Here is a 13,365-nt window from a genome sequence, read left to right as displayed (position 1 = left end):
AGTAACCACAGCTCAGAGGGCTCACAACACTGCAGAACTAAAGACTAGAAGCCCTACTCTAATCAGAACACACAAGTGGGGCATTATCAATATCTCTGGCTCTGTGAGGCTAAATGAAGGGGCTTATCTGTTTTTGTAGCTCTTAATACAGCTTCCACAGTTAGAACCCCCAAATGTAGAATTCATTCCCAAAGCAATTTCTCTCTCTGCTAATCTACAGGGCTTAGTCACGCTTTTATGTGGCTTGCCATGATTTCTTCAAGGAACCCAGCTGACTGTCGCCTATTATGGAGCCTCGGTCGACATTTAGGGAAAATGGATCCCTGAAAAGAGAAGCATGTAGTACCCTCTAACTGTGCCAGGGGCTGGTCTAGTAGTGGTAGTACAGCGGTTCGATCCGCCGCTCACCATCTCTGCAGTATCCCTCTCTCAGATATCTACATATCTATCCTAAACCTGTCAATCAAACTTGAAAATACCCCCCCCCCAGACCAAGACAGCCCTGGGGGACCACCTGGCCAACGTGGGCATTAACCAGGACAATGTGTCGGAGGCGCTACAGATCTACATGGAGGCTCACTGTGGCGAGACCGAGCTGCAGACCGAGCTGAGGGAGGTTACCGGCAGTCTGAAGACCAAGGCCTTCCAAGCCCACACCCCCGCACAGAAGGCCTCCGTCCTGGCCTTCCTTGTCAACGAGCTGTCCTGCAGTAAGAGTGTGGTCAGGTGAGAGTACGCCGAACGCTAGTCACAGCAGTCTGGCCTGCTATCTAGATCACCACACTGATCAGTTCTGTTATTTAGACAAAAGATTAAATGACAAGTTAAATGAAGTGCTTTAGGCTTGAACTCATTTATTGATTTTGTTCAATCTCCATACGAAAATGATTAGGTTATTCTGAGCACAGACTCATTAAACGGATTGATGCATGTTTTGCTCTGTCTTTTTCATTTGTATTTATATTTTTGCTGGTTTTGCTGCATGTAGTCAGTCCTGTTTTATTCATTGGGACTTGCATTTTTAATGTTCTACTACCAATATCAAAAGAAAGAGCTGTGTTGTCATGGAGCGTTTCATTGTGTTGCGTCAAACCTGAAACCCTTTTCAAGTGACTGCCTGTATCGGAGTTAAACGCATGTGACAGAAGTTGCAATGCTTTGAAATACAGCCCTGTTGCTCAAGTAAAACTGCAACCAAAGCCTTACCTCACCTCTCCTCACGTTGGAAAGTTATTTAATATTAGCATGATTTTAATCATGGCTGACTTGACTGAAATCGGTGCTTCTTCACAGCGAGATCGACAAGAACATCGATCACATGACCAACCTGAGAAGGGACAAGTGGGTCATCGAGGGCACGCTTCGCAAGTGAGTACCCGCGTCATCTGAAGGAGCACTCAACAGAGGGCTGTGTTTACATGCAATAATGGACCTGTATTAACTAATGGGATACAATGGTCTACAGTGAAGAGTAAAAACTATTGAAATAGAATATTTTTTTTGTAAAGTGTATAATGACAACATTGTCAATAGATGTTGATTTGAATGTGTTCCGTTCTTTAAGCTTTTCACATTTTTTTAATATAGTAGCTTAGGAAAACATTTGGCTCACACACCCTCCTGCTCGTTGTCTTGTTCCAGGCTGAGGACCATCCATGCCAAGAAGACGGGGAAGAGGGACAGCGGTGTGGGAGGAGAGGAGACACTGTCCCTGGGTACACCCAACCCCGGGCGCAAGCGCAAGAGGAAAGGAGGGGACAGCGAGGAGGATGAGGATGATGACGAGGATAGCGAGGACCAGGGGGATGAAGATGATGACGAGGAGGAGGAGGAGAGAGGGAAGAAAGGGAAGAAAGTGGAAACCTGCGAGGAGGAGGTTGGTTCCGTCACCTTTCCACAGGACCTATCCGCTGACCCAAATGACAATGGCTGTGTCCGAAATTGCAACCTATTCCCCATGGGCCCCGGTTAATAGTCGTGCACTAGGTTAGCCAATAGTGTGCCATTTGGGACACAGCGTAAGTCACTGTTTGTGTGTTGTAAATGTCAGCTTCTCCTCTGGAGTCGATTGAATGTGATCTTATCATCCAGGATGACGGGGACCAGACGACCAGTGTAGAGGAGCTGGAGAAACAGATAGACAAATTAACCAAGGTAAAGGGATTTTGATAACCAATGGGATCAGAGGGATGTTTTTTAACATTTTTACGAGGGTCAGTTTCCGGGCAGAACAGGCGTTTTGATAGACTTTGTGCTTTCTCTCTCTAGCAACAGAGTCAGATCAGACGGAAGCTGTTTGAGTCGTCCCACTCGTTGCGCTCCATGATGTTCGGCCAGGACCGCTACAAGCGCCGGTACTGGGTGCTGCCACAGTGCGGGGGCATCTTTGTGGAGGGCATGGAGACTGGCAAAGGTAACACTCAAAACACCTACATAAGATACGGGCACCACGCTTGTTTTCTCACTGTTGCGACATTATAGTTCAGGCTAACACAGTTAAGCTTCTTATTCCTGTGACCTGCCTTCAGATTGCTTAAGTCTAGTCAGGAAGCACATGGCCATGTAAATGCACCATGTAGGGATCTGGTTTACTGTGATGCTGTGGATATTGATAGGAGTGTCTTTACCAGGAGCAGAGGAGCTTGAGAGGGAGAGACTGAGGAGCACAGAGCTGGTCCACGTGGAGGAGGAGGAGGTGGAAAGGAGGCCAGAGGTGGAGGGGAGGCCAGGGGCGTCCAGCCTAGAGGGGAGCACTGACGGGGACATGGCCTCGCCAGACAAACACTCCCTCAACATCTTCCTCCAGAAGCCCGGCTCCTTCTCCAAACTTAGCAAACTCCTGGAGGTGTCCAAGATGTCCCCGGATTCGGACAACCACAGTCAGAGCTGTAGTCCCGTCAAAGTCCCCACCGCTGTGTCCTCCCCTATCCACCCCACCGCTCAGACTATACTACCCAGCAGCCCCTGTGCAGCTCCCCCTCCGCTGTGTCCGGAGGTGAAAGCGGAGCCTTCAACAGCTCTCTTCAGCCCGCCCTACCTCAGCGGCAACAGCAGCCCAGGGAAGATGTCCTCCAGCTCCCTACAGCAGCAGCAGCAGCAGCAGCTCCAGCCCAACGACCAGCTGTTAAGGGTGCTGACGGAGAAGAGTGGCCACTGGTTCAGCCTGCTGCCCCGCTCCCCCTGTGACGAGTCCTCCACCACCACCCCTCCGGCCTTCTCCCCCCAGTCCTCCTCCACCACCAGGCCCAAATCCCCCTCCTCCCTGTCCCCTAATCCCCCAGCCACCACCTCAGCCAGCCCCAGCAACCCCACCACCGGGATCAATAACTTCTCTTTATCAGCTCTCAAGGTAGGTGCATGTTATCTCCATCGCTGATCATCTAGGATTAATGTTAACATGGTGTGGAATACGACCAAGACATATTGCTACTGTCAGGTCATCTTTTGACGTTTTGCCAATTCAGTCTGAGTCTACAATGCTTTATTATAGGTTTATAGACCGCATTTGTGCTAGTTGTCAGGGAACTAAGGTCTGCTGCATAACATTCTTGCTCACCACTGTGGGAGTATTCCTCTTCATGACCTCCTCCGTCCTCCCAGCAGGTGAAGTCGGGGGTCCATATGATGGGTCTGCCATTCTGTGGCTGGCCCGGTGGCATGATGAGCACCACCCTGCCCTTCTCTGCCAGTCCTCTTCCACCCTCCATGTTGAGCGCTGCCTACCACCATGTGGAAGGTAATGGCAACCCCTTCCTGGCAGCATCCAGCCTCTCCAGCAGCAAGAGTAAGTCGCCAGTCCCTGCCGGAGAGAAGCCCCCCTCTGCTCCGCCCACTGTGGTGGAGGTGGCCAAGACCCAAGACTACCCCGACCCACTGCCCATCCCAGAGGGTAAGCATGGCACACTTCCCACTGCTGCTAGGAAAGATGGGGAGACTAGAATGACACAACACATTCAAGTGCTGAGGAGGATTTGAAGTGGCTGCAATGAATTTCCACCTTTTATTACGTGTGTGTGTATATAAAGCTAGCTCTCTTTTTATTGAAAAGAAATTGCCTGGAAATAAACCGAAAATGATGGCCGATAAAAGCAGCGGGTGGCTGTTCTATCTGTTAGTCAGCACGTTCTGGTTTGTCCTTTACTGACATGGTGGTGTGTTCATGTAGAGATGCTGTCAGGCTGGTGGAGAGTGGCAGACATGGAGGAATTGAGGAGCCTGGTCAAGGCCTTGCACAGCAGAGGTATCAGAGAGAAAGCCCTGCAGAAACAGATCCAGAAACATATGGAGTACATTGCCCAGGCCTGCGCCAAGAACAGAGATGGTGAGTGGATCCCCTTGTTCTCTAGATCTCCTCGGCAGGCTCGATAAAATAGAATAAAGACATCGTTTGCGTCCGAAACAGAACTCTATTCCCTATAGTGGCCAGTTTATATGGTACTGGGTCGGACCCCTCTGCCTCCATAACAGCCTGAATTCTTTGGGGCATGGAAACATTGCTCAATTGGTATCAAGGGATGTAACGTATGCAAGGAAAACATTCCCCACACCATTACACCACCGCCACCAGCCTGTACCGTTGACACCAGGTAGGATGGGGCCATGGACTCATGCTGATTAGCCAAATCCTGACTCTGCCATCAGCATGACGCAACAGGAACCGGGATTCGTCGGACCAGACAATGTTTTTCCACTCCTCAATTGTCCAGTGTGGGTGATCGCGTGCCCGTTTTTAGCTGATAGGAGTGGAACCCGGTCTGGTCGTCTGCTGCAATCGCTCATCCGCACCGACTATCATATCACGCTCAGTTGCTTGGGTCACTCTGTTTGCCCATTCTAATGTTCAATTGAACAGTAACCGAATGCCTCGATGCCTGTCTGCTTTATATAGAAAGCCACGGCCACACTGTCTGTAGGAGCAAACAATTATCGTGAACGGTGTGGTGTCCCTAATTAACTGGGCCCATATGGTTCTGGTCAAAAGTAGTGCACTATATAGGAAATAGGGTGCCACTACAGACGCATCCATAGACATCCAATATATCTTGTGACTTTTTAAATCTGACCTTTACTGATGTGGTAGGCAACATGACCTCTGCTTAATGTCCCCTTGTTACACGGAAATGTCAACCCACTGCAGGGAGAGAGTGGATTGTTTAGATGCATCATGTCAGTCAGAGTTAACATGGTCTTTACCACCAGTCCTTTGGGTTACCATCATTTACACCACGTTGGTGTGGTTGAATGATGCTGTCTGACAGCTTTGAATATTCATTGTGTAGCTTTGATGCCAATTATGTTCTGACCGGGGATGGGCAACTGGCGGGCCATGGCCCCCTCAAGTTACTGTTAGAGTAGTAGAATACACGATGTGCAATTTCGAAATGTGGTTGTAAATAAGAATAAATATCTTCTCTCCGCACATGGTAAAATGTGTCGAACTGCAGCAAAAGTACTTTAAAACTGCAACATTTTCTCTACACCCCATGGCAAAATGTGTAGAATTGCAGGAAATGTATTGTAAAACATTTATTTCTTAAGAGGGTGGCCGCAGAATGTCACTTAGGGCCCCCAAAACACTAGGGTCGACTCTGACATGTGCGTATGGATGGGAGTACACACTACGGCCCCTCATGATGAGTTCAGATTTTTTGTGGCCCCCACCCCCATAAACGTTCCCCATCCCTGTTCTAAACTGAAGATCGTCTGCACGCATTAAGTTCTAGCTATTAGTTATTCTACAGAGCTGGCCACATACAATGAGAAACACTGTCTCCCTATGTTAGAAAATATCCTTCCCAATCTTCACAGTACATACTAAGATACAATAATAATTGTAGTAAACTTAGTTTTAGTGGTGGGGAAAATGTGAATTGATTCCTCCCTCTCTCCAGTGGTGGTGATTGATGAGTCTGAGCTGGAGGAGAACGGGGTGAGCGAGGAGACTGTGGAGAGCTGGTGTGTGGAGGAGCAGGCCATGGAGATGGACATCGCTGTGCTGCAGCAGGTGGAGGAGCTGGAGAGGAAGGTCACCTCGGCCAGCCTCCAGGTCAAGGTAGAGTAATGCTCTTCTACTCCGTATCCATCTATAGCACTGTATCTATACTGGAGCCTGGCGGTACGTAGTGGAGAAGGAGCCAGTCGGCAATGAAGAAAGACGATGCTGAATATACTGTATTCCACATACAACGCAAACGAAAGCCTTTGATTTCACCACTGTCGTTTTTGTCATCTCCTCCCAGAGTTGGATGTATGCGGAGCCCCAGTCAGAGCGAGGGGACCTGGTCTACCATGAACACAAGCCCATCGCTAAGCTGCTTCCAGCCGGGGAGGAGCGGCCTGCAGGGGACAAGGAGAGGGCCAGTGGCAACAACAGCCTAGTGCGGCACGTCAACAATCCGCTAGATATAGCCGTAACACGTCTGGCCGAGCTGGAGAGGAACATCGAGCGAAGGTACCTGAAGAGCCCCTTAAGTACCACCGTTCAGGTCAAACTGGATAATGTGCTGGGTACGGTCACTGTCCCTGCTCCCACACCATCCCATAATGTTGATGGTGAAGGGTAGGTCCATCCAGATTCCCATTTTGAACACTACTTTGTGCTTCCCTCTGCTTCACTGGAGCCTATTTCGTGTATTCGGTGCCTGTTTCTTCCTCTTCTCTCGTTGCTACTGTGTGCGTCGTGGTTTTGGTTCCTTTGTGATGTCTCATAAGTGGTTGTACCCGTCTCTTTGGAAGCCGGTCTGTACTGTGGCTCTGCATGGTGCATAACACTGGTAATCATGGTTCTATGTTAGCTCATTGTCTCACTACGGCAGTTTGCACACAGACTTCCTGAATGGAACTAGGAGGCATGTCAGTCACCAGGTGGAGTCTTGTACAGTAGCTCTTAAAACTGGCTGCTCTAACCAAACACTCTTGCACTCGTCTGGCTTTCTGTGCACTGCTGTTGGTTGGTGAGCTTGATTCTTGTCATTGACTGTTCTATGTGATGATGTGAGTGGCTGGTTCTTTGACCATGGTGCCTTTTCCTGTCTCAGGGGGGAAGAGGGGCTGGCCCCGGGCATGAAGGTGTGGCGCAAGGCCGTGGGCGAGGTCCGCAGCGCTGCCCAGCTGGCTCTCTGTGTCCAGCAGCTCCAGAAGTCCATCGCATGGGAGAGATCCATCATGAAAGTGGTACGACTGTCTGTCTCTTAATGTCTCCGAGAGCTTCTCTAAAAGGCTTTGAGCTACATTTTCCTCTCGCAAAGGCACCTGCACTGTAAATTAACGCACTGTAAATGAAATTATAATCAGATTTTTCTTAAACTTTTTGTCAGGAGGAACTTAAGTTTAACCAGAGATTTATACTGAACATAAATATAAACGCAACATGCAACAATTTCAAAGATTTTGCTCAGTTACAGTTCATATAAGGAAATCAGTCATTTCAAATAAACAAATTGGGCCCTAATCTATGGATTTCAACTGACTGTGCAGGGGCACAGCCATGGGTGTGCCTGGGAGGGCATTGGCCCACCCACTGAGGAGCCAGGGCCAGCCAATCAGAATTTGTTTTTCGCAGCAAAAGGGCTTTATTACAGACCTTATTACCTTTATTACAAACCTCAGACCCCCCTCCAAATGAAATTCTCTAAAACGATGTTGGAGGCAGCTTATGGAAGAGAAATTAACATTGACTCTCTGGCAACAGCTCTGGTGGACAATCCTGCAGTCAACATGTCAATTGCATACTCCCTCAACTTGAAATATCTGTGGCATTGTGATGTGTGACACAACTGCACATTTTAGTTGCCTTTTTATTGTCCCCAGCACAAGGTGCATCTGGGTAATGTTCATGCTGTTTTATCAGCTTCTTGACAGGCTCAAATGCTCACTAACACAATGTTAACAAATTTGTGCACAAAAGTTTAGAGAAATATACTTTTTGAGGTTATGGGAACATTTCTGAGATCTTTTATTTCAGCTCATGAAACTTAGTACCAACACTTCACATGTTGCGTTCATATTTATTTTCAGTATAGTTACAGTGTGATACATAAGAGGCATGCCACACACACTGCAACAGCTCTGTTTACAGTAACAGCGTTCTGTACTACCAGCAGCCTGTCCTTTTATTCCTGTCAAACTTGACATGTCTTTTATTTTAAGGAAATCCTGGTGTTATTTAGAATGTGTTAGTTCATAGGACAGTTGTTTGTTTTTTTGCGAGGGGGAAATGTTGCCCTAAATGTGAAGCATTTCCTCAGAGAGCACCCGGTTTGACAGTGCATGCTGGTGTGTTACTCTGCAGTACTGCCAGTTGTGTCGAAAGGGGGATAATGAGGAACTGCTCTTACTCTGTGATGGCTGTGACAAAGGCTGCCACACGTACTGCCATAAACCCAAGATCACCACAATACCTGACGGTGACTGGTTTTGTCCTGCTTGCATATCGAAGGTACAGTAACTTTAGCCTTCAGTTGCAGGTAGCCCTACTGACAATTCACAGAACGGAGAAAATAGAGGTGCTCCTTAATGTAGGAATTTATCCAACCTCAGGCTTCCAGTGTAACAAAACTTACCGTAGGCGTTTAAGTACTTCAAAACGAGGTGCCCCCTTCAAAATGCGACGTCTTATCGCAAGGGTTTATCCTACTCCCCAAAACTCCTAAACGAAATGGGAATAAATACACCAAAATCCAAAAGTCCCATTCATTCAATTCACAGCGAGAAGTGTGATCCTCGGGGAATGCAAGACGCCTCCACTCAGCATATTTTGTGTCATTCAGGCGAGCGGTCGATCCCCCGAGAAGAAGAAGAAGCAGCAGAGCCGAGCGGGAGCAGCCGGAGGAGGGAAGAGAAGCACCGAGGTAAAACGGAGCAGGAAGCTATCGTCCGTAGCCAGCGCAGAGGTCTCCGAGGACGATGCTGCCAGCACCAGCAGCAGCACTCCAAAGAAATGGAGCAAAGAGCCCAAAAAGAGGAAGAGCCTAGGAGAGGAGAGCCCAGCCACAAACCAGTCCAAGCAGGACAGTACTAGTCCTGTCTGTGGGAAGAAGGCTAAGACGGCCACGTCGGCCAGAGACGACGATAAGGATCTGAACTTGTGCAGGTACATTAAGACTGGGGGTTCAGCCTTATTATAATACTATATACCCCGGAAGTGACACGGGCGACACTTACGCTGGTCCCACATCTGTTTGTGCTCTTGCCGACTCAATTGCCGTCATTGTCAAGCGAAACATGACAACGGGTGACAGGGAGTTGACATGATAGCACAAACAGACTGGCACTCATGCTAACATGCACTAGCTGCTGCAGTGTCTGATGCATCCCCATGCATACTGTAGTTTATGTGAGGGTCATCTCTTGGTTGACTCCACAGGGTGCTACTGGCTGAGCTGGAGGTTCACCAGGATGCCTGGCCCTTCCTGAACCCTGTCAACCCCAAATCTGTCCCCGGCTACAAGAAAGTCATCAGGAAACCCATGGACTTCTCCACTATCCGAGAGAAACTCGTTAACAGCCAGTATGTACCGTACCATTCGCATGAAAAACAATTTGCATACAATGTGTCTCGTTTAAATCTGATACGTAAACATTAGGCCATTTGCAAAGATTATTCCTTTCCTTTTCATGCTTTTGTTCACATTGTTTTCCCCTGCGGGATTATATCTCAGAAATGTCGTAATTGAAATGCCATGCGTCTCAATTTACAGGTACTTGAACCTCGAGACGTTTATCATCGACGTCAACTTGGTTTTTGATAACTGTGAAAAGTTCAACGAAGATAATTCGGACATTGGGCGAGCAGGACACAACATGAGGAGTTTTTTTCAGAAGAGATGGACTGAGCTGTTAAAACAAACCAACTAGGCTAGTTTGTACTACTTTATCTTCACTATACTGTATGGGACCAGCGGTAACCACTTTACACTCACAAGCAGGAGTGACAGTATTGGTCTGAAGACTGTCTTCAAGACCTAAGGTTCAAGTCTCTCTGTCAGCAACCAGGGAATCTTCATTCATTTACAATTGTAATGCTACGTATTGACTTCACTGATGTACAATACTAGTTGTGTAAGAGCAAGGAAATGCACCCAAAGAGTTTCAGACAAAAGGGGTGGGTGTTTTTAAAGTGCAATACCATTTCCTAGAAGAATCCACCACCAACAGAGCTGTAACTGGGAACAAAAGCTTTCCAACTAACTGTACATATTATTTTACAGTGAATGTATTTAATTTTGCCAATTATTTATCAGTGGAAATGGTTTTCATTTTCTAAGAAAAGGAAGAAAACTGCTTTAAAACAACAAAAAATCTTACGGAATGTTTTGCGAACATAAAACAAAAGCCAAGAAAAAAATAAAATGAATTGTTTACACTGCTCTGTGCCTCCAGGGCGCCACAAGATTCATGACAGTAATACTGTAATGCTGCGTTTCAATGTATGTTTGCATCGCTAACATAACCCACACAGTGAGGCAACAATGGCACATCTGTGTATATACTGTTCATTAATGTTAATATTAAGTCTTGATGGTAAAATGTATGATGTGTACATACAGTACTGTTACAAGACACCTGATATTGTTTATGCCTTAGAATGATTGTAGTGTTTAATTTCAGTCTTAAAAGTGATAAATACATGTTTATTGCCTGTACCGTATATCCTCTGCAAACACTGTGGTCTCCTCAATCTTGGTAGTGCCTGCCCTCTCAAAAGTTTGTGGAGGATATTATTTCAATCCTTTGGTTTTGTATCCCTTCAAGTGTGTGTGTGTGTGTGTGTGTGTGTGTGTGTGTGTGCCAGTATATGAAATGTCAACCCTCGTGGGCCTCGATTTCTGACATCCTATCATCAGTATAGAATGCATCGCGATGCACAGTACCTTTCATAAAAGCATTTATCTCTATTTGCCTTGCCTTGCCACAGACCCAAGGACACTGGAACATTTTTTTAATAACCAGGGTATTCCTGGTTAAATTCCATTTTTAAATGCCATTCAATATCAGGAAGTACACGGAAATCCCAATTATCTTCAATGAGGAAAATTTGGAATTAGAATTTGGTTTCCTTTCTAAATTGACTGGACTTGAAATGGAATTGATCCCAACCCTGGTAATAACCACTGTTTTGCCTACTGGTGGCATCTTGAGCAGTGTTTTGTCAGAGTACTTGAAGTTATTTTATTTATGAATATTGTGAGGAAAAGTAGAATTTTTTTGTAGGAGCATTATTTTTCACTAGTGTGTGTGTGTGGCACGGATCTAATAAAAATGATCTTTTTCAACTCTGTATATTGCTTTACTTCATGTTTTGTTTTCTAAACTGCAAACATTTCTGTTGGCAGGACATCTGGGCTTCGTCCTGTGTTTTTTTTCACATTACAAAGCCCAGATGTCCTGCCATATGCTATATTATAGGCCTACAACTTGACAAGGTCATTTTAATGTCATTGGACTACTATGTTTGTCTGGAGGGTGGCGGGAGGTTAGTCTCTATCATATTTGAGAAACATGTCAGGGAATAATGGGACATCACCTACCTAGGTGAACTACTACTGCACATTAACCTAACAACTCAGTGTCACCATGAGTGTTATGCGATCAGCTATGACGTTTCTTGTTGTACAAAAGGTAAGCTCCACCTGGTTCTAGCAGCATTTGGATGTGGATTAAGGTAAGGTAAGCAACGCTTTCATTTTCAATGATTTGTTTTTAGATTTGGTCATTATAACTATCACTTACACTGAGTGTACAAAACATGCTTTTTCCATGACACAGTAGACTGACCAGGTGAAACCAGGTGAATCCAGGTGAAAGCTATGATCCCTTATGTCACTTGTTAAATCCACTTCAATCAGCGTAGATGAAGGGGAGGAGACAGGTTAAAGAATGATTTTTTTTTTTAAAGCCTTGATACATGGATTGTGTGTGTGCCGTTCAGAGGGTGTATGGGCAAGATTAAAATGTAAGTGCCTTTGGTATGTTAATAGATGCCAGGCGAACCGGTTTGAGCGTGTCAAAAACTGCAACGCTGCTGGGTTTTTCACGCTCAACATCAAGAATGGTCCACCACCCAAAGGACATCCAGCCAACTTGACACAACTGCATTGGAGGCGATATGCTCCAGCATCCCTGTGGGAACGCATTCAACACATTGTAGAGTCCAAGCCCTGAAGAATTGAGGCTGTTCTGAGGGCAAAATGATGTGCAACTCCATATTGGGAAGGTGTTCCTAATGTTTTGTGCAATCTGTGTGTGTGTATGTATATATATATATATATATTATTTTTTTTTAAGCTCATGAAGGTAATAACCTTGACAATTTCATAAAATATATTTATTTTATGAGGTATCACACTATTTATGGCATATTGCTGGTGAATCATTCCATATCCAGTGAATATGTATAGGCTACCTACAGCTTTGATGCCGTTAATGCCTGGATGTTTTGCGCCACCTTGTGTGGGCTGAGGTTATTATTTTATTTACAGCAAGAATATTTATCAACAGTGACAAAATGGTGCCATTACCGGTAACACTCCACGATCATCGACATGAGGTGTATTGGTGCGCGTTCTCCCCTACACTACTAGCGACTTGCTCCGGAGATAAAGCCATACGAATATGTAACAGGAATGACTTCTCGGAGCGTCCGTTCTTGCCTCTGTCAGGGCACGGCTATGGAGTTCACTGCTACAGTTAAAGTGTGTGCAACCTACCTGTCCAGCTGCTCCACAGACGCGGCAACTTTTTTGGAGTTGGCGACAGGTGAGCTAATGGCAAATTTACAGCATCCTGGCTGCAGCCCGTGTTGTGCTCGCGGTCTCCCGATTCCTCCCCCTGCTGTCCAGGAAATCGGATGGAACCGTGGCCCTTTGGGGTTTTCACTTAGGGCATAAACTACTCCCTATGTTGCCCTGATGCCCTTGGAGGTTGGTTCTCTAATCTTCATAATAGTAATCAATACAATATGTATAGGTCTAAGGGATATTCTTCCCCCGACATCCTATGTTAATAAACGTCGATTACGTTTACAACTAATCCCAATGGTCTCTAATATTCAAATGAAGCATCCTTGTCCTCATTGAACCTCAATCTTCTAAACCTTCTCAGCATACAGTTGAAGTCGGAAGTTTACATAACCTTTGGTTGGAGTCATTAAAACTCGTTTTTCAACCACTCCACACATTTCTTGTTAACAAACTAGTTTTGGCAAGTCGGTTAGGACATCTACTTTGTGCATGACACAAGTCATTTTTCCAACAATTGTTTACAGATTATTTCACATATAATTCACTGTATCACAATTCCAGTGGGTCAGAAGTTTACATATACTAAATTGACTGTGCCTTTAAACAGCTTGGAATATTCCAGAAA

At 45.9% G+C, this 13,365-nt stretch overlaps 1 protein-coding gene across 18 annotated transcripts in view; it reads left to right on the top strand.

Annotated features, from left to right (window-relative positions):
* Positions 1-11,278, top strand: part of LOC112225183 (bromodomain adjacent to zinc finger domain protein 2B) — an 83,607-nt gene extending 72,329 nt beyond the window's left edge. For 11 of the 18 annotated variants that reach the window (XM_042306419.1, XM_024388888.2, XM_024388886.2 and 8 more), the window contains 15 exons: positions 491-726; positions 1,294-1,368; positions 1,642-1,876; positions 2,092-2,154; positions 2,269-2,413; positions 2,631-3,349; positions 3,601-3,889; positions 4,166-4,321; positions 5,892-6,052; positions 6,240-6,559; positions 7,038-7,173; positions 8,291-8,437; positions 8,769-9,091; positions 9,365-9,508; positions 9,699-11,278. In XM_042306419.1, the coding sequence (XP_042162353.1) occupies positions 491-726; positions 1,294-1,368; positions 1,642-1,876; positions 2,092-2,154; positions 2,269-2,413; positions 2,631-3,349; positions 3,601-3,889; positions 4,166-4,321; positions 5,892-6,052; positions 6,240-6,559; positions 7,038-7,173; positions 8,291-8,437; positions 8,769-9,091; positions 9,365-9,508; positions 9,699-9,855 (3,306 nt within the window). In that variant the 3' untranslated portion in view covers positions 9,856-11,278. The remainder of the gene's footprint in view (positions 1-490; positions 727-1,293; positions 1,369-1,641; positions 1,877-2,091; positions 2,155-2,268; positions 2,414-2,630; positions 3,350-3,600; positions 3,890-4,165; positions 4,322-5,891; positions 6,053-6,239; positions 6,560-7,037; positions 7,174-8,290; positions 8,438-8,768; positions 9,092-9,364; positions 9,509-9,698) is intronic. The other 7 variants (XM_024388891.2, XM_024388893.2, XM_024388892.2 and 4 more) reach the window with 4 other exon arrangements.
* Positions 11,279-13,365: the final 2,087 nt, after the last annotated feature.

This window comes from Oncorhynchus tshawytscha, linkage group LG26 (assembly GCF_018296145.1).
Source record: "Oncorhynchus tshawytscha isolate Ot180627B linkage group LG26, Otsh_v2.0, whole genome shotgun sequence".
NCBI lineage: Eukaryota > Metazoa > Chordata > Actinopteri > Salmoniformes > Salmonidae > Oncorhynchus > Oncorhynchus tshawytscha.
This window is presented reverse-complemented; position numbering and strand designations above follow the sequence as displayed.